At 45.3% G+C, this 20,076-nt stretch overlaps 1 protein-coding gene across 2 annotated transcripts in view; it reads right to left on the bottom strand.

Moving 5' to 3' along the window:
• SETD7 (SET domain containing 7, histone lysine methyltransferase) overlaps positions 1-20,076 on the bottom strand; it is a 45,515-nt gene that overhangs the window by 12,343 nt on the left and 13,096 nt on the right. Inside the window, exons 3-5 of one of the 2 annotated variants that reach the window (XM_059698015.1) lie at positions 8,731-8,932; positions 5,304-5,493; positions 961-1,042 (exon numbers count right to left, since the gene is read on the bottom strand). In XM_059698015.1, coding sequence (XP_059553998.1) covers positions 961-1,042; positions 5,304-5,493; positions 8,731-8,932 — 474 coding nt within the window. Of the gene's footprint in view, positions 1-960; positions 1,043-5,303; positions 5,494-8,730; positions 8,933-13,359; positions 15,389-20,076 lie in introns of those variants that run through there. The other variant, XM_059698016.1, reaches the window with a different exon arrangement.

Genomic DNA, 20,076 nt, shown 5'->3' with positions numbered 1-20,076 from the left:
AGCCAATCTACAGAACCACGAGTGCAAAATAGAAGGTTTACATCCATAAACCATTGATAGTTTTGAGGATATCAGTATGCAGCAGCATCACAATGACAGTAACAAAATAGATTGATACGTACGGTAATGTGCTGTTGTGTTTCGGAGCTAACAAGTGACCAAACCCTTCCCTTTGTAAATGGGCCAGAACCTCATGTCATTCATTATGACATTGTGGGGTCAGCCCTGTCAGTTAAACCAGGGAAAAGACCTATTTCTGAGAGATGGGAACAGAATAGAAGTGGAATGGAAACATGCTTTGTAAGCCAGATTTACAAAAAGGGAGGCCAAACCCCAAGCAGGGAACCAGAAGTCATACCAAGAATTAGAAACTGAGTTTAGACAAGACAGGAAATGGAGCAGGACTTCACACTCTGGGAGTGAGCTTATAGACTAGACACTTGTAGTTTATAGGCTGGAATGCTTTTATGCTTCTTATATTTTCTTTGTTTCGCTCCTGTTCTCCCTTAGTGAATAAATTGTGTTGTGTTTCACACCCTCTCAGCTGGGCTGAGTAGAAAAGAGGGCATCTGGTCCTTGGCCAAGCTAAGCTTTAAACAGTGTGAAATGCTCTCTGAGGGGCCAGCATGTGGCTGCAGCACAAATTGTGACACCAGAGCCGGGAGAAAGGGGACACCTGGGCAGGGCAGGGCTGGCCACCTGGCCCGAGTGCCTCTCTATGGAGAGGTTTCATTCTAGGACAGACACATGGGCTGTTCTGGGCTTTATGGGTGGAGACATGCTCTTACAGGGACAGATTCTAAATGAGAATAAAAACACTCTTCCTTAGAACATATGAACTTTCTTTTCTGGTCAGGAACTCGGCCTGAGCAGCGAGCCATAGAGGGTCATGGGTTCCCATCACTAGGGCTATTTCACCTCCCACAAACAGGGCCATTAAAACCATAAGGAGAAAATTACCTCTCTGATTCATATGGGTCTGGAAGAAGAGCATTAGTAGAAATGCAAGATGAAGTCGACTTATCGAAGTGGTACACGGAACCTAAAATGCAAACAAAAATGTCAGGCCAGGTACAGTCGGGAAAACATTGAAAACATTTCTCTCTATCCGTGGGACTGGAAAGAGTTAAATAACAAAAAATGCTATTCAAGTTATACCAACTAGAATGAAATTCTTCAATATTAAGTGGACAGTTTTTAGACTTGCCCTTAAGTTTTAGTTTCAGGTATTAATGAATAGCCATCACAGGTATCTCTTACTAGTAAATGCTATTTTTTCTTTTGGAATGTCTTTATTAAAATAGTTTAAAAAATACTTCTGTAATGAAAATATTTTAATAAAGAAAATGCTTTGTTGTGAAATTTTGAGAACTCTTTGGTCAGATCAGATTGGATAATGGTTTTAAAAATTTCTTGTGGTTTTCTTCATACTAGACAGTCTGCAGAATCCAGCCACCCAGCCCTGGCAATTGCCTCCTTCACTAAAAATAAACATTTGGCTTCACCAGAATTAAGAAGAGCAGAACTGCTTTTGACGAAGCATTTACAAAGTCATCCTATTTCTATTAAAGTGGTTCAGAAGCCAATTAGTAGTTTATTCCAGAAACGATGGTCCTGGAATTAACAGCCGTCCTAGAACTAACAGTGGTTCCTTGCAAAGGATTAGCCCCAGAGGATCCTCCTGGAGCCCAGCGAAGACAGATGATGCTCCAAAGGCTAGTGAGGAAAGAAACAAGTTTTGGAACGAGACGCCTTGCTCCTGCAAAGTCAATTATTTTAGGCACTAAGGCATCACAGATAATTCCATTCAACAGTTCTTTAGTAGTTCCCAATGGTCACCAGGTCCTCTTTCTGTGTGTGCATGTGCGTGTGCGTGTGTGTGTGCGTGTGTGTGCGCTTTAAACACAATCAAAACCCAAATTAATGTCTCAAACTAAAAGTTAGAAAACAATCCAGTTAGTCAGCGTCTAACCAGGAAGCAGACCACTTGCATATTTCAAAGAAAGAGATGAATTCAGGGAAATGGTTACACAGAGGATGGAAGTGCTGAGAAGCCAGATGGCATTGTGGAGCCTAGAAACTGCCAAGAGCAGGAAGCCACAACCCTAAGGCGGAGGAACAAATGCAGAGCTGGGGTTCCTGGAGCTCTAGAGCTGGGGTTCCTGGAGGTCTAGAGCTGAGGTTCCTGGAGCTCTAGAGCTGAGGTTCCTGGAGCTCTAGAGCTGAGGTTCCTGGAGGTCTAGAGCTGGGGTTCCTGGAGCTCTCGAGCTGGGGATCCTGGAGCTCTAGAGCTGGGGATCCTGGAGCTCTCGAGCTGGGGATCCTGGAGCTCTCGAGCTGGGGATCCTGGAGCTCTAGAGCTAGGGTAACCCAAGGAAGCTAGAACCCTGGGGACCTTCCTGGTAGACGATGGAATCAGGAGGCAGGACCCTGCTGGAGACACTGCTGGGAAGAGAGGGCTTCCTCCTGCTCCCTTCCCTCTTGTGTCCCCAGCCAGTGACTCTCTGTGGCCAAACCCAGGCAGAAGCAGGAGGCACAGGAGCCCGGGACATGCAGCCTGCGAGGGCAGACCCCTGCAGGAACAGCAGGGCAGGGGGAGGTGGGGCAGGTATCTGAGAGCACACTTCTGTGAGCGTGCTGGTAATGGGCCAGCACACACTCCATTAAAGGAAGTTAGTTTAAAAAAGGAAAAAACCCCAACCACTTTTCTGTGGAATATGTGTTCCACTGTGCAAATATCCTCTTACAAATTTCCATTTCCTTTCCTTGGACTAACACTTTCATCACAAACAGACCAAGTGCAACCACATATAAAACACTGTGTTAGGGGCTGTGCCGATACAGGCAGGAATAACATCTCTTCCTGCTTTCAAGGAGTCGGTGCCACCTTTTCCAACCCTTGCCATCCCTTCCTTCACTCCCTTAGACAGGTTGATGCTCCAGGCAGACAAAAGGCATCCTTTACTGCTCCTACTCTCCTCTACAGTTCACACTAGGGCCTTTGACTAAGCCAGTGGTCGGCAAACTGCGGCTCACGAGCCACATGCGGCTCTTTGGCCCCTTGAGTGTGGCTCTTCCACAAAATACCACGTGTGGGCGCGCACATACAGTGCGATTGAAACTTCGTGGCCCATGCGTAGAAGTCGGTATTTTGTGGGAGAGCCACACTCAAGGGGCCAAAGAGCTGCATGTGGCTCGACCACTGGACTAAGCCATCCATTGGCTTGACAAACATTAATTCTAAGAGATGAGCCAAGACTTGAAGCTGGAGCAGGAACTAGCCACGGACAGGGATTCCTATGTGCAGAGGAGAAGAGATGGAGAGAAGTTCCAGCCAGAGGCATAATGAGGAAATCGGCAAGAACCCAGTGGAGACCCAGAAGCAGCCTGTGGTTACAGAAGCCTAAGGAGAAAAGGTATGGTGGTGAGGTCAGGGGGGAGGCAGACCAGAAGTGTTTCAGGTGAGAGATTTGCATTTCATTTTACTCTTCCTCCCCCAACTGCTGGGCCAGATGGCCACTAGACCCTGTCAGACAAAATCCAGGATCTATGGGTTAGCCCGTGGGTTAGTAAATGTAGCTGAATGAGGAAGTGGGAGAAACAAAGTGGCAGAACATCAGAGACCTGTGCAAAGCAGCCCTGGTTCCTGACCCTCCTGATACCCAAGCTGTTAACAGTCCTTTAAAGAGCTGAGGCCTGCCCTGACAGGTTTGACCCTGACCGGTTTGGCTCAGTGGAGAGAGGGTCGGCCTGCGGACTGAAGGGTCACAGGTTCGATTCCAGTCAAGGGCAAGTACCTTGGTTGTGGGCACATCCCCAGAAGGGAGTGTGCAGGAGGCAGCTGATCCATGCTTCTCTGTCATTGATGTTTCTAACTCTCTATCCCTCTCCCTTCCTCTCTGTAAAAAATCAATAAAATATATTTAAAAGAAAAAAAGAGCTGAGGCCTGCCAGACCTTGCCAGCAAACGCTATCTCCTCCCTCCCTCCTCCTCCTCCTCCTCCTCCTCCTCCTCCTCCTCCTCATCCTCCTCCTTCTCCTCCCTTCTTTCCTTCCTTCTCCCCCTCCTCCTCCTTTTTTGCCTTAAGTTAGTTTGATGAGGGTGTTTGTTATTTGCAACCACGAGTTCTAAGAAAAACCATCATTCCCCTGAGAATGATCACTCTCGCTTCCCCAAATCTGTTTCTTACTAATACCAAGGAGAATGTAAAAACAAGACCTTTCATTATGATATTTTATGGTAGGTGCCAAGATCTGTATTTTATAATGAAGAAACAGGTTCTGAAAAGATAAATGAGAATAACTTCCCCAAGAATATGATACAGTAAATGTTGGAGCGAAGACTCAAATTAGGTGACATTTCCCCATTGTCATTATTTGTTATTTTATAAAATTTTAAATTAAATTTACTGGGGTAATATTGGTTAATAACTTTATGTAAGTTTCAGGTCTACAGCTCATCATCCAAACTCTAGTCTCCTTCCATCACCATATATTTGACCCCCTTTACCCTCTTTGCAAAGAAAGTGACTCTGAAGTTCAAGGATCTTGCCACTAAAAATGTTGCCACTTCTGAAGTTTTAAAATTTACATCACCAACTGGGTGGGATCCTCTGGCCCAAGTTTCCTCATTTCTAAACATTAGGATGCTGTCTCCTTTCAGAACATATGTGAAGAGCACAGATATTAGGATCTGAAGTTCAAAGATTACCGCTTCTCTTAAAAATGTTTTTGATTTTGGAATGATTTTGAATGCACAGAAAAGTTGCAGAGATAGTATAGAGAGTTCCCAATGCCCTTCACTATTTCTCCTAATGTTAGTTTTTCTTTAATGTTACCCTGTACATTTGTCCAAATTAAAACCCCAACATAGCTACATTATTATTAACTAAACTCCAGGCTTTATTCAGATTTGACCAGTTTTTCCACTAATGTCCTTTTTCTGTACCAAGATCCAACCCCTACCATTGCATTCAGATGGCCTTAATTTTTAACTTAAAATAAAAACAAAGATTAAAAAATGATACATTTAAGACAACTCAAATTGGACCTCAATACAAAATGCTAGAATTTCTATGTTTGACAACTTTCCTTTAGAGAATCTCTTCAGATCATAAATACCTAATGATTATTGAGGCTTACTAATGCCCACATTTATTATCTTGTCTGCTTTTTTCTTCTTATAACTTAACGCGGTTGGAAATACACCATTTGAGTGGACCAAAGAAACAAACTTCTCTCAAACCCGCCCTCACCACCTGCTTTGGCAGTAGGGCAGCCCACCTGGGGCTCATTCAACTTACTTCCAGGCATCAGGTCAAAGTGCGGCCTGCCTTCCTCAGTGGACACCAGGGCAGCCAGTTTTCCTTCCAGCATCTCTCCGTCAATGAACTTCCCGTACAGTGCAGTCCTCTCATCCGGGTACACATAGGCTATCTTCTCTCCAGTCATCTCCCCGTCTTCATTGACTTCCCCTACCAGGCTGCCTCCATCCTGACGGGAGAAACCAAAATCCAGAAAAATTACATAGAGCATTGATCCACGTGACACGCGTTTCAAGAAATTTCTCTTGTGCACCCCCTTGGTGAATAGCAGGAATGTGGACCCTAGCGGTTTAAGGATGCAGAACTCTTCACATGAGTGAGAAACACATCCAGTCCCAGAGAACAAGCGGTGCAAAGCCCGAGTTAGAGCGGCAGAGGTGGGGTCGCCTTGATGGTCCGGGACAAGTTACGGAGCCTCCTTCTTGGTCTGTTATCCAAGAACCAAATATGCCCTGTTTGTAATACTAGTTACAAGCAATGAAAGGACATAGAACGAAGTGCCACCTGGGGTCATTATCGAATGGGGTGAGTCTTATCTACTATCCATACAATCTCACTCCTCCATGTTGAGTTTTGGATTTCTGGTCAACTAAGAAAATCTTTAGTTCAAATGTGCGTAAGAATTAATTTAGTGTACACGAGTAAAGAGCTGGCTGCGTTTTCTAAGAGATAAATAGAGGGACCTCTGGATAACTTGGAGTTAGAAGAGTGAAAAAAGATCAACGAAATTGCACTTGCTTCCCCATCACTGTCGTTCCCCCATTCTTCTCTATTTACTGCTCCCGGGGGCCTCCTTCCCAGAGAGCAGCCAGCTGTGCGTCCTCTTGAACTGCCATTTACTCCCTTCTTAAGGGTCATTAAATGCTTTAGGGCAGAGGCTGTCAGAATTCTACATCCTGGTAAGTGCCAGGGACACAGTAGGGGATCCATAAATACTTTTAGAATTGAACTGGGATACCCCCAAAATCTAAAAAATAGTCTAAAGGTGTAGGAGATTTTCATTTTCTTTTCTTACTTTTTTTTTTTTTGCCACTCAGAAGGTCCTGATGGGGTGACTTTGAAAAGCTAAGACCTTGGTGGGTCTGATATAACAACAGTAATGCCAGACATTGGTTATTTCCCCAACTGGGAGGTTCTAGGAGCAGCCACCCACAGTCAGTGATGTAGGGCGACTTCTGCGTGACCCCCATGCTGCTCTGACCGAGAGCCAGAGGGAGGACGTAATGCCGGGGACATGGTGTACAGTTCCCTGAAGCCTAATTGCTCTTTGGAGAAAAAAGGTTTTGAATTAAAAAAACGAACCCCAGCACTTCCATACAAAGAACAGTACTGGGAAGTGTTTTTCCCGGGTAGAAGATGCATTAGGGATATAGTATTGCTCTTTCTCCTCCCGAGTCACTTCTTAACAACCCAGCATAAGGAGAATGATACTTTTTGCAAAATCTGTCTTCAGGCTTTTGGTGATGACTGAGCTGACGGGTGTTAGGGTGTTCGTGCTTCGTACAGGCCGAAATGAATAAAAGCCAACATTGCTATTTATTCTGTCTTGCTAGGGTCTCACCATTTTTTCTCTTAAATGCTTTAAGCGTCTGGTTTTGGAGGCAAGTGAATTTTTTTCTGGATTGATAAAGCAGAGATTTTTATTTCCTAAAGGGGTTATGAATTTTTAATTAAAAACTCTGCATCACTGTTCCAAGGTAAAATTTTGAAAGAAACTGTCCTTAGAGTGAGCTTATAAATACTGCAGGGAGAATCATTATTTTTTCCTCCCCTTGCTCCTGCTTGGACTGTGTCACCAGAACTTTCTCCTCTGCTGTGTCAGGGAGTGTTGCTCAATGGCTCATCTTCTCTGACACCCTTTGACACCCATATCGCTGTTGGGTAAGGGGTTAACAGAATCAAGCCCCCCTCCCCTTGGGGAAGCGCCCCAGGCAGGCCCTGCTCCCCCAGGGAAACCTATAGCTTCCTAGCTGCTCTGTTTGCGGCTGATCCATGTGCTCACTTCAGAGGGGAAGGCAGAAGCCCACACCACACCTCCAATCCCACGCTGCCATAATAAAGCCCACAAACCTGCCACTGATGCCTATGTCTTAGAGGCCTGGGGTGGGATTAGCGCCTCCACTGCCAACCAACACCAGAGAGAAAGCAAGTGTCAACCAAGTTCCTGTGCAAGCTTGTCACTCTCCAGGGCTTCCCTCCGAAGGCAGGGTCTTCTCTTGGCATTTAATAAGAGGATAGGGCTAAAATGTAGCTGCACATTTAGGTTTCAAAATGCAACTGCATGGAGCAAGGTAGACCTGTTCACTTAGTGCAACTTCGATGTCCCCTAGGGACTTAACTGCTCACAGTCACGAGTAAAATGACAGGTAGCGGGAGAATCTGCTAATCCATAGTTTGCTCTTCCCTGCACCCATCCGCACGCAGGGCGGTCCACTTTCCCTGGCTTCAAAAATCCTTGTCACAGCGGCAGCAAGACACCCACTCTGCCTCCTCCCAAAGCAGGACAATGTTAGTCTCTCTACGGGACAAGCGCCTCCCCCACGTCCCTCTTCCTGCCGCTTTAGGCAGGAACTAAAGGACTTATAATCTGTTGCAGGTCCTACCAAGAGCGTGTGGAAAGGCTTCAGTAATTATAAAAACAATATTTTACATATTTTTTCCTTATGCCCCGTTTCTAGAACATAACTTACATTTTAAGAACAATAATGTGTAAGTAGATTTAGCGAGGACTACTATTCTTCTTACACATGTAACAGACAACTTTTATGAATACCTTTTAATCATAAGAAGATAGAGTTCAGAGTAAGAAAAAATGTATTTTGATTGAAGCTCTGGACAAAATAAAACATTAGATGAAATATTTTCTAAGGTCTATTTTCTGAACAATTTTCTGGAAACTCACCAACAACAGATGGGGTATTTGAAATGCAAACAACAGATAAGAGTATTAATTCCCAACCGGAGATTTTGCCACATCTTTTTGCTTTAGTAAACTCCAAAAAGATGAGAAATTGCTGGATTAGTTCTGACATCTGAGCAATGGAATAAAATTAAATGCAACAGCGGAATATTCCACCATCTCTTTCTATACTGTATCAAAGGCTTTAAGAAATAATATATTTTCATCTTTATTAATGATATAATACAACCAATTTGTCTCAACTTGCTTTAATCATGATTAATCACTCTTTTCCAAAACAATGCTGAAAAGGAATTCCTAGTAGACGGAAGGGCCAACAACCTCAGTCAGAAGGGAGTAACAGTGAGAGGACGCAGCTCCCACACTCTTGGCTTCGCTCTCAAGTTTCACAGCTTCACATTTTCTTACGTAGAGAATACATTTGACTCTTTATTGTGAAGAGTCAAAGCTCTGTCTTAAAGCAAAATGAGCAGTCGCAGGGCTTACTGGGAAGTATATCCAGCACAGTCCATGCCGAATGTTATCCTTGTACTGTCCCTTGAAGATCAGTCTCCCGTCTGTGTCGTACTCCTGGGCCAGACCATTGAGCTCTCCGTCCACATAGGTGCCCTGGAGCACTCCCCCATCCTCATAGGTGTAAACTCCCTGGCCCTGCAGGGCGTCATCCACGTAATACCCCTCCAGAGTGCTGTGAGAGAAGGGAAAACAAAAGGGATCATCAGGCCCGTGACTCAATTCTCCAAAAAGAAAGGATCACATCTGAGAACCACGGACCTGTACTCAGCTTGTCCTCCTGAAGGCTGCTGCACTGCTAGGGAAAAGACTGCGAAGGATTAGCAACAGGGAGGGAGACTTCACTCCCAGTCTCCGGGTTCCCATCACTCCTTTCTCTGCTGGGGGAAATGGACAAGAAATAAGCTACAGGTGGAGAACAAGCCTCATCTGAGTATGTTTCCAAGACCGGATGCCGACCATTGCCTGGCCATAGAGATTCTGGCCCACGTATAAGCCACTCAGGCCTCACTTCCCTCAAGAGTGGTAGACTCAAGGGTGTTTCAGTTGGCTTGTATATAGTGGTCTCTAATATTACAGATGTGGTTTAGAATGTGTTAATGTCTACATGTTTGTTTTAAATTATTAATGTATTATTTGTCAGCGACTGCCATACTTGGTATCCAATCAAAAGAATCCCCTTCCATCTCTTTGGAAGATATACAGAAATGTATTTGTGCATGCATCATGTGTGTGTGTGTGTGTGTGTGTGTGTGCGCACGTGTGTGTGTGTGTGTGTGTGTTCATGATCATGAAAAATGGGGGCAAGTAAGGAAAACCGCAGGCTAAACCTTGCCAACATCATTAGCAGCCTGGTAATGTTTGAGACCCATGGTCCTAGACTAGAAGAATGCTCAGAAGGGTGCTCAGGATGACTTTGTGCCTCTCTATCTCTCTCTCCTCATAAAACACTTTCAGAATTTCAATAGCATGTTCTCAGTGCTAGCCTCCCAGTGTGCAATGAAACTAACTTTACCAAAGAATCCCTTTATGAACTAAACTTTGGAATAAGGGGGGAGACCAACTCAAATCATTTTTTTGAATTTAAAATGTAAGATGTTTAGCAACAAAGACAGTTTGATTATTTTAACATGTGTCATTAGCATTCATTCATGAATGCGATTAACAACCATTTATAGGTGTTTTCTAAGTAGCAAGCATTGTGTGAGGTTCTAGAATCTAGAGAGCCCAACGGACTGTGTATCCGTGATAGGTGGGATGCAAGAGGCTGTGGGGGCTGAGGCAGCTGCACCTGACTGTGCCTGGTAAAGTCTTGTCTTGCTTTAATAGATGACAGAATGATCTATAATTATTAAATGAAAAGTACAGTCCAAATGATGATAGCCTCTGATTAAATTGTAATTACACTATTTGTAGTCTCCCAAGGAGATAAATAGTTCTCTTTCAGGTTTGTTTGTACTATGAATGACAAATGGGTGCACTTTAGCAGAACCCTTGCATAAGCCTTCAAAAATTCTAAATCAGCAAAGTTGGAATTAATGAGATTTGACTGTCATTAGACTCCCCACAATTAAAAAAAAAACACACAATCTTGGTGAAGGATAACTAATAAGCTGACATAATGATGCAATAAATATTGCAGAAAACTATTTCATCCTTGATCTTCATTTTAGATTTGCTGGAGTAAATATAGAATGCTCAGTTATGTTTGAATTTTAGATAAACAACAAATACATTTCTAGTAAACATACATCCCAAATATTGAATGGGACATGGTGACACTAAAAATATGTTGTTTATCTGAAACTAGTGGCCTGGTGCACAAAATTCGTGCACATTAAAAGGGAATTAATTAGAGGAAATATTTTAATATTGCTATTTGCCCTTTCTCTATAAATAGAAGTGTTAGAGATGAAAGAAAATTAGTAAAATGTATATGAAAATCTTCCTCTTGCCAGAGTCTGGGGCACCCTGCGGGACCCAGAGTCAAGTCCCTGCCCACCCGCGTGCACCTCGAAATTGCGAGAGACCCAGACCAGGCCGGCCCCACCCCCATTGGGCTAGATCCAGACCCAGCCAGCCCCACCCTCTTCAAGCCCCACCGGGCGCGGGGTGCAGCCTGAGGTTCCCTGTCAAGCTCCATTGGACCAGGGTCGTGGCCTCAGGTCACCTGGCCCGACGCCGGGGCAGGAGGTGTGGCCTGAGGTCCCCCGGCCCAACACTGGAGTGGGGGACGCGGCCTCAGGTCCTCCGGCACAGTGCCAGGGGGGGGGGGCGCGCCTTGAGGTTCCCTGTCAAGTTCTGCGAGCGGGGGGTGGGGAGGACATGGCCCAAGGTCCCCCAGCCTGGCGCCAGGGCGGGGGGCACAGCCTGAGGTCCCCTGTCAAGCCCCACCAGGCAGGGGTTGCAGCCTCAGGTCCCCTGCCCCGGCCCAGCGCCACACAGCCTCAGGTCCCTGCTGATTGCTTGTTAAGGCTCATTATGGGAACTCTGCCTCCGCTGTGGGCGCAGCCATCTTGAATGTTACAGTGTGGTGGTCAATTTGCATATTCCCTCTTTATTAGATAAGATGCCATTTTCACTGGGTACACTGGGTTGTTTTTTTTTTTTTTAATCTTGAGAGGTTTCTTTATTTTTTCCAACAAAACAAAATGACATATGTTTATTTTTCTTACAAATAAAATAACATGTTTTTCTTAAAACAAAAAACAAGAACACCATATTTTAACTAGGTAACACCTATTTTGTCAGAATGTAATTTGCTGCTAACCCACCTTACTTAAAAGAAAACTTCATTGTTTAAAGTATTACATATATTTCCCCTTCCCCCCCCATTGACCCCTTCTAGCCCATCCCCATCACCTAATTTTTTTAATAAGAGGAATATTCATCAATAAGCATTAACTCAGCAAGTACAGAGACTTTAAGGAATGGCATCTCACCTGGCTGGTGTGGCTCAGGGGTTGAGCATCAATCTATGAACCAATAGGTCATGGTTCAATTCCCCGATCAGGGCACATTCCCAGGTTGGGGGCCCAACCCCCATGTGGGGCACACAGGAGGCAGCCAAACAATGAATGACTCTCTCCCATCATCAATGCCTCTTTCCTTCCCTCCCTCTCTCTCTCTCCCCACCTTTCTGAAATCAACAAATATATATATATATATATATATATATATATATATATATATAAAAGAATGGCATCTCTTCCTAGTGAGTCAAATCTTAGAAATGCAGAAGACTCTCTAAACAAACATGGTCTTAGGTATGGAAACACAGAGATTGATAGGCTGCCTTCTTTCTCTTTATGTCATCAAGAGTGATAAAGGAAAGACCTGGTCAACAGCATTAAGTAAAAATGATGACTTAATAAGGTAATGATTCATTCATGAATAAATATTAATAAACACATACTACTAATAAACTGGGCTAATTGTTATTGAAATATTTTACATTCTTTTTCATTTGTGAGAAAAGCAATTTTGTAAATGTTTTTAAGTCCTCCATATACTACATTTGGCTAAAAACATTCTCACTACTATATTTTTTAACTTACAAATATTCTAAAACCAGACAGAAAATTTGGGGGAGCCAATATACCTAAATCAAAGAAAAAAGCACACAGTGCCTCAACTTTTTGACCTCAAGTCACCAGAATAAGACGGACTCCTCTGAACTGTATGTTCAACTTGGCAAATGGAGTCACTGCAGTTAGCTACAAAGCAAAACCAGCAGAGGGGGTATGTAGGCGGCTGTTAATGGGCCACCAGTGGTTTGTCTCACAGTCTCTGAGAATCTGAGAGCCCAGTAGTGGACTAGACCCTGACAGTTACTAGGCCAGCAGAGTAGTGATTACAGAGGTTGACAGATAAAAAATTCCAACAAGTTTTACCTATGATAACTATACTGGCAACTTACTGACTATATATATTTTAAATTTAAATGTTTGATTACGGGAAAGTTAAAATATATGTAAAAAATAGAACACTATAATGAATCCCACGTACCATCACTGAGTTTCAATAATTAGCCAATCATGTTTCATCTACACCTTCTACCCACTTACTAGCGCCCATATTATTCTGAAACGAGTTCTAGATCATATCATTTCACCTACAAATATCTCAATACTAGTGGCCCGGTGCACATTGGAAGGAAATTACTTAGAAGAAATATTTTAATATTGCTATTCACCCTTTCTCTACAATAGAAGTGTCAGAGATGAAAGAAAATTGGTAAAATGTGCATGAAAAAGAATATATAAATTCATTAACAAACAATAACATGACACAACAACAGACACATGAAAACAACAAAAAGATGATGTAAAAAACAACTGATAAAAACAATGACTGATAAGCTGATTAACCTTATTCTAATATCTCCCTGTACACCACATTAAGAGTAAAAACAGTTCAGAGTGCTTGACTAATTTCCCTGGTGACAAAGTATTTACAACTTGAACGTCACATCGAACTCGAGAGAAAGCAACAAATAACTCCATTTCCTGGGAGAAATTTCGGGACAGGCAAAATGGACATGTGACACCACAGGTGCTACATTCCACCACAACCGTGTTCCATAATTGCATCCTCCTTTACCTAGTTTCCGCTGTGGAGGCTGTTCCCGCCAGCACCGGCAGTGCTCGGCGCCGACCGGCTGCTGTCAGCCTCGGCCGCACGCTGTGCCAATCGTTGTTCTTCACGTGCCAATCGTTCTTCATACGCCTGCTGTCGGCGACACCGGATTCTTTCCCGTTCTGCCAATCGCTGTGCTTCAGACATATTCCGTCGATACCTCCGGCTTCTTTCGGCGGCCGCCGCACGTTGTGCCAGTCGTTGTTCTTCTGACATATTCTGTCGACGCTGCCGTCTTCTTTCCCGTTCTGCCAATCGTCGTGCTTCAGACATGTTCTGTCGATACCGCCGGCTTCTTACCGCGGCCGAGGTACCCCGTACCAGTAGCCGTTTATACGTCGTCTGCTGGCACCGCTTCCTCTCGGCACTGTCATCGGCGGCAGCTAGACTGACGAGAGGCCTCTGCTGGCACCGCTTCCTCTCGGCATTGTCATCGGCGGCAGCCAGACTGACGAGAGGCCTCTGCTGGCACCGCTTCCTCTCGGCACTGTCATCGGCGGCAGCTAGACTGACGAGAGGCCTCTGCTGGCACCGCTTCCTCTCGGCATTGTCATCGGCGGCAGCTAGACTGACGAGAGGCCTCTTCGAACCGTCGCTGCTCTGTGTCCCGCTGCTACCAACGGTGGTGGCTATAGAGAGGTACCCAGCAAAGGAGGCATAGAGAGCGAAGGTCACTGGAGCTGAGACTGGCTGCTGGCTCACGGACACTGTGGTCGTTGTATCCACTGAATTACAATCTTCAACTACAGAATCCTCAATGACATCACTGGTTTTCTGCCATGGCTCCAGCTCCCCCTCCTCACATTCCATAAACAGGTCGGTGTCCGCCATGCTTCCGGGGTCCGCCATGCTTCTGGTGCCGCCAGCAGTCTGACCTGGAGAAGGCGCCAGAGAAGGCGCCGTCGCCTTAAAGGGATCTTCTGCTTAACCGGTAAACAACGCTTAAGTCTGACTCTTCAGCACGGCCCAGTAGGAGCTGCCAAAGAGCAATGAGGTACTGTTGACGTGAACCTGATAATAGCCAAATAGTCCTCTTCATTTACCTCGTAAACCTCCACGCACCTTTCCGCTACTACTTCCGGTTCAGCCACAGTACTGGGCTTCTCTGGGTCCCGGATGTTTGGAATCAAATCCTAAACCTCCAGCGTTTCCTCTTCCCTGACCCGGGGCTGCTGGGCAGCTCCCCGCTCAAAAACGCCCGAGAGCCGCAGGGCCCTGCTCAGCGTCCAGGAGAGCAGCCCTGACCCCCGACCCCCCGCTGCATCCTCACGCTGCCCATCCCTGGCGACTGTCCCACCCGAGCCGCCACTCCTTCAGCGGGCCGCCGCAGTCTTTCTTCATTCAGCGAGCCGCCGCCGCCGCAGTCTTTCTTCATTCAGCGAGCCGCCGCCATCTTTCAGCGGGCCGCTGCCGCCTTGCATTCAGGAGCCGCCGTTGTCTTTCCGTGAGCCGCTGCTTTTCAGCGAGCCGCCATCATTCCGCGGGCCGCCGCCGTTTTTCCGTGAGCCGCAGTCTTTCAGCGAGCTGCCGCCGCCTTTCAGTCTTTCATTCAGCGCGCCGCCGCGCCGCCGCTGCTTTTCCGGGAGCCGCCATCTTTCCGCCGCCGCCGCCGCCGCCGCCGCCGCCGCCGCCTTTCATTCAGCGAGCCGCCGCCTTTCAGCGGCGCGGGAACCCTGGGTTTTAATGGCTAACCCTGGCAACCAGATTGACCGGATTCTTAACAGGGTTCAAAACTGAATTGAATGTCGGGTAGAATTAGCCCCTGACGAACTAGTCTGCCAGCATTTCCCAGGTATCTGATCAAATCGGCAAGGCCTGGGTCTTAGGGCTCAGTTAAACAATAACGTGGGCGTAGACACCCTCCTCCCTAACCATTCTCAGTCGCTTGTCCCTTGCCATGAGGCCCATCCTTATTCGTGCCAGAAGACCAAGAATAAACGGCTCTTTCCTCTCAGCCCAACTGACATGAGGTGCCCACATGCAAATTCTCGAGGACTGGGGTGGGGGTGGGGGGGCAGAGCCACACTGCACGACTTGCAGCACCTGCCGGGGGAGACAGCTTCGCTTCCTTGGCAAATATTGACGGTGGCTGGGACGGCATCTGAGGACAAAAGGGGCACGTTTCCACACGGGGCCCTCCAGAGCACTAACAATGGCACGGCGTTGAAAGCCTCGGTCTTGCAGGAAATAAAATAAAAGCTCCTCAGCCGGGTGCTGGAGGCGCTAACCTTCCTTTCCAATTCTTTCCTTCTCCAGAGGCGGTCGGCAAGCCATGGCCTGCCGCCTGTTTTTGTAAATACAGTTCTTCTGGAGCACAGCCATGCACATTCCTTCCCGGATCCTCTGTGGCTGCTTTCAGGTGGCCACAGAGACTGTCGGTGGCCTGAGAAGCCTGAGATATTAACGTTTGCTGACGCCTGCTCTCGAACCCTTGCTCACTCCAGTTTATGTACTGGCTCCCGTGCACGTCTAGGCATCTTAGCTTCCAAGCCGTGCTTTCCTTGCGCAAAACGTATGTGACCAAACTTTTAAAATCCCCGAGGGCACAGTCAGAAGAAAATGTGTGGTAACATTTCCCTTTTACCTAGACGGACACATTTGCATTCTAGCCAAATATTACTGCATTCATTTTAAAATTCTCTTTACTATCTGAATACACAAAAGTGGTTTTAGAACACTTAACAGTGTTGGCCTTCCCTTCATACAGGGTGTCCCAAAAAATGTATGCACACTTTAATAACTCATTTCTATTACACTTTGAAATTAAACGTATTTTAATAACTACTGCCTTTATAATTAAAGTGTGCATACATTTTTGGGACACCCTGTAGTTTTGGGGTCTAAATGGTTTTTCTACCACATGAGGCATTACCTCTGTTCTCTTCCGCCAATGAGTTCCCTTCCTTTCCCAGGCAGTATAGCCATAAGAGAACCAAGAGGGAAATATAAATTGAATCATAATTCCACTTTAAATTCCCAGCTATAACCAAATTAAACTGTGATTCTTCTTAAAAACATTGTTTTAGGAATTATTTTACATGCCAGTATATATGACCTCTTAAAAAACTAAAAATGGAACTCCCATTTGACCCAGTGATCCCACTTCTAGGAATATATCTCAAGAAACTAGAAACATCAATCAGAAAGGATATATGCACCCCTATGTTCATAGCAGCACAATTCACCATAGCTAAGATTTGGAAACAGCCTTAGTGCCCATCAGCAGATGGGTGGATTAAAAAACTGGTACATCTACACAATGGAATACTACACTGCGGTAAAAAAAAAAAGAAGGAATTCTTACCATTTGCAACAGCATGGATGGAACTGGAGAGCATTATGCTAAGCGAAATAAGCCAGTCAGAGAAAGAAATATCACATGATCTCACTTATTTATGGAATGAACAACATAAACTGATGAACAAAAACAGATCTAGAAACAGAGAAGCATCAATCAGGTGCTCAAATCTCAGAGGGAAGGTAGGGGAGAGTGCGGGTAAGGGGGAGAGATCAACCAAAGGACTTGTATGCGTGTATATAAGCCTAACCAATGGACACAGGCAACAGGGGGGTGAGGGCATGAGTGGGGGGGGGGAGGCAGAGAGGGGATAAGGATACATATGTAATACCTTAATCAATAAAGAAAAATTTTAAAAAAGAAATCTACATCTAACAAAAAATACTTAAAACTAAGTAAAGAAGAAAAAGGCCAACAACACACCCACAAACCCTAACCATCTGCAGGGACTCCTTTGACCAGAAGTCCCAGCCTCCTTCAGGGTGTGAGCAGCAGCTGAATGGAGCACCACCATGCTCCCATCATGTATTGTGCTGATTGTCTTCAAAGGAAGAGCTATGAGTTCGTAGGATCTGATTCTTAAAAAGGCTCAAGATGACAGTGAAATATTCAAGAGACGATTCAGTTTTGCTCTTGAAAAACAAATCATAAGAAAACTCTGCTAGTCATTGCTACCAACTAATAATAATAGTAACAACAATAATGATAAAAGATAAGAATGCCTTGAGGGCATTATGCTAAGTGAGAAGTCAGATAAAGAAAGACAAGCACTGTATGTCCTCACAGGTGGAACCTAAAAAAGCCCCACTCATAGAAACAGAATGGAATGGTGGTTGCCAGGGGCTGTGGGGTGGGGGAATTGGGGAGCTGTTAGTAAGGGGTACAAACTTCTAGCTCTAAGATGAGTGAGTTCTGGGGATCTAATGTACAGCATGGTGATTATAAATCATAATCCTGTGTTAAATACTTGAAACTTGTTAACAGAGTAGGTCTTAAATGTTATCACCACACACATAAAAATGGTAATTATGTGAAGGGATGGAGGTGCAAACTAACCCTGTTGTAATCATCTATCTATATAAAACCCTAAAATGCAAATCAACCAAATGGCAGAATGACCTGAAGAATGACTGGTAGGTGGAGGTGGGGCCGGCAAGTGGGCAGTGCCAGGCCACCAGCCAAGGCAGGTGCCAGCGGGGGCCCCCCCCCCAATTGCCCTGATCACTGGCCAGGCCTAGAGACCCTATCCTATATATTGGGAAGAGTCTCTTAGATTTAAAAATTAAAACCTGGCAAGGCTACTCTCAGTGAAAAAACAGAATGATGCAGCGATGACATGCATGGACTCTGGCTTACATTTTGTGGTCAGCCCTGATTCTGACACATAACTGTGTGACAAAGCCAATTACTTAACTTCTCTCTGCTTCAGTTTTTCCACCCGTAAGGTGGGGAAAATGGTACTACTGCCTCAGAAGGATCATGTTATGTACTACTTTATATAATCAAGGCCAAAAAAATGTAGCTGCCCATACAACAGCAAGATGCCTTTCACCTGTATGAAAAGTATGGTCACTGGTGCATGCAGCATCCTGGATTGCAAGAGGGATGTCTGACTGCCAGTTTAGACCTGTAAACTAGCAGTCAGACATCCCCCGAGGGTCTTGGATTGTGAGAGGGTGCAGGCCAGGCTGAAGGACCCCCACCCTCCTGTGCACAAATTTTGTGCACCGGGCCTCTAGTTTCTCAATATATGGGTGTATCAAATCATCATACTGTACACCTTAAACTTACATGTGTTGTGTCCATTATATCACCACAAAGCTGGGAACATGCAGATACACAGTAACAGAAAAAAGAAATCCATGCTTTCCGGTGAGCGCCTACCAGGTGCCCTTCCGTCTACAAGGTCCTGACAGGTTTTCTCTCCAGTCTTCACAACAGCTCAGAGCAGTAGGTGTCATTATCCCCATTTTATCAACCAGGAAGAGGCCAGCTCTCTAGAACAGGGCTCCTCTGAGCTGTTCTCAGGGAAACCTCCCATCAAACTGCCAGGCTCCTACCATGTTGTTCCTGCCCCTGCAGGAATGTCACTGACTTCATCCCAGGATCCTTTGAAAAATTATAGCTGACGAGCGACCTCCACTAAAGTTGAAGCATGGAAGAGAGGCCGTCAGGATCAGAGGAATGTCCCTGCTCTAGTTAGAGGTTGGTACTGATGTAATGAGAAGGGGGCGGCTCTGCACCAGAGCTCACCTTGGATTGACTCTCAGCTCCAACCCTTGGATTGACTCTCACCTTGGATTGACTCTCAGCTCCAACCCTTCCTAATGGGGACCTTGGGCAAGTTAGCTAACCACTACATAGGCTCTTCATATGTGAAATCGGATTATAAAACCGATTTCACAGATTGTTAGGAAGGCAAGTGAGTGAGTGACAGATATTCAAAGTTATCCATCTCTTCCACTCCCTTTCTTCTCGTGTATCACAAAAATGTTTGCCTTCATCGGACTGTTTATTAGGATACAGATGAATGTATTTGTTGAGTCTGGTGCCAACAAAAGCTGGATGACTGTCAGGAACGGAGAAGGACTTTTTCTGCCTTGTGTGGGAGGCTGGAGTACATGACTTCAAAAGTCCACTCCCACTCCAGTTTCTCTGAAATGTGACCAAGCACGTTCCCAAGAGCACGGACCTGTCCCTGGAATCCATCAGCCTTTCTCAGTGGCTCATCGGGTGGGCAGCCTCACTCAGGTTAGCTGGCCAATGATAAACTACAAGGAGCCCTCTTAGCCGGACATATTAATGCAGCAAATCAACTTCAGAACAGGATGGGCACAGGACAGTGATGTCAGGAACAAGAAATAATACTTGGAAATCTAATTGGCAGGGAAGGAGAAGCAACAATAACATAACAATAATAAGATGGAATGAATTAACTCATCTCCGGTTCACAATCAGGCTAAAAAACACACAGCTCCCTAACATTACACAAGCCAAAGCCTAGCTGTGTGGGAATACCCCTTCCTTGTTTCCATCCTAGGGTTTTGAGAAGTCCTTCTAAATTGCCTTTGCGTCCATAATCTTGGCTAAAATGAGAACAATGATGAGAAAAATAAATCCATTATAATAAGCATCCAGAACTGAGGATTAGTATGAAAATTACAGACGTGTGTATTTGCTTAGTAAACAATTTCATAGCATCCCACTGTGGTCCAGCAAATCCCTCCAGAGCCCCTGACAAAGCCCAAGCCCCTTCCTTCTCACTGCGTAGACAGCTTTATCTAGGACCCGAGCCGATGTTAAGAGGTCCCCGGGAACTAGTCTTAGCACAATTTTTCTATTTCCTTTAAAAAGAGGGAAAAAGGGGAAATAATAGCTGCCTG

This window comes from Myotis daubentonii, chromosome 5 (assembly GCF_963259705.1).
Source record: "Myotis daubentonii chromosome 5, mMyoDau2.1, whole genome shotgun sequence".
Classification (NCBI taxonomy): domain Eukaryota; kingdom Metazoa; phylum Chordata; class Mammalia; order Chiroptera; family Vespertilionidae; genus Myotis; species Myotis daubentonii.
The sequence above is the reverse complement of the archived record's forward strand: the minus strand, read 5'-3'. Positions and strand labels throughout refer to the sequence as shown.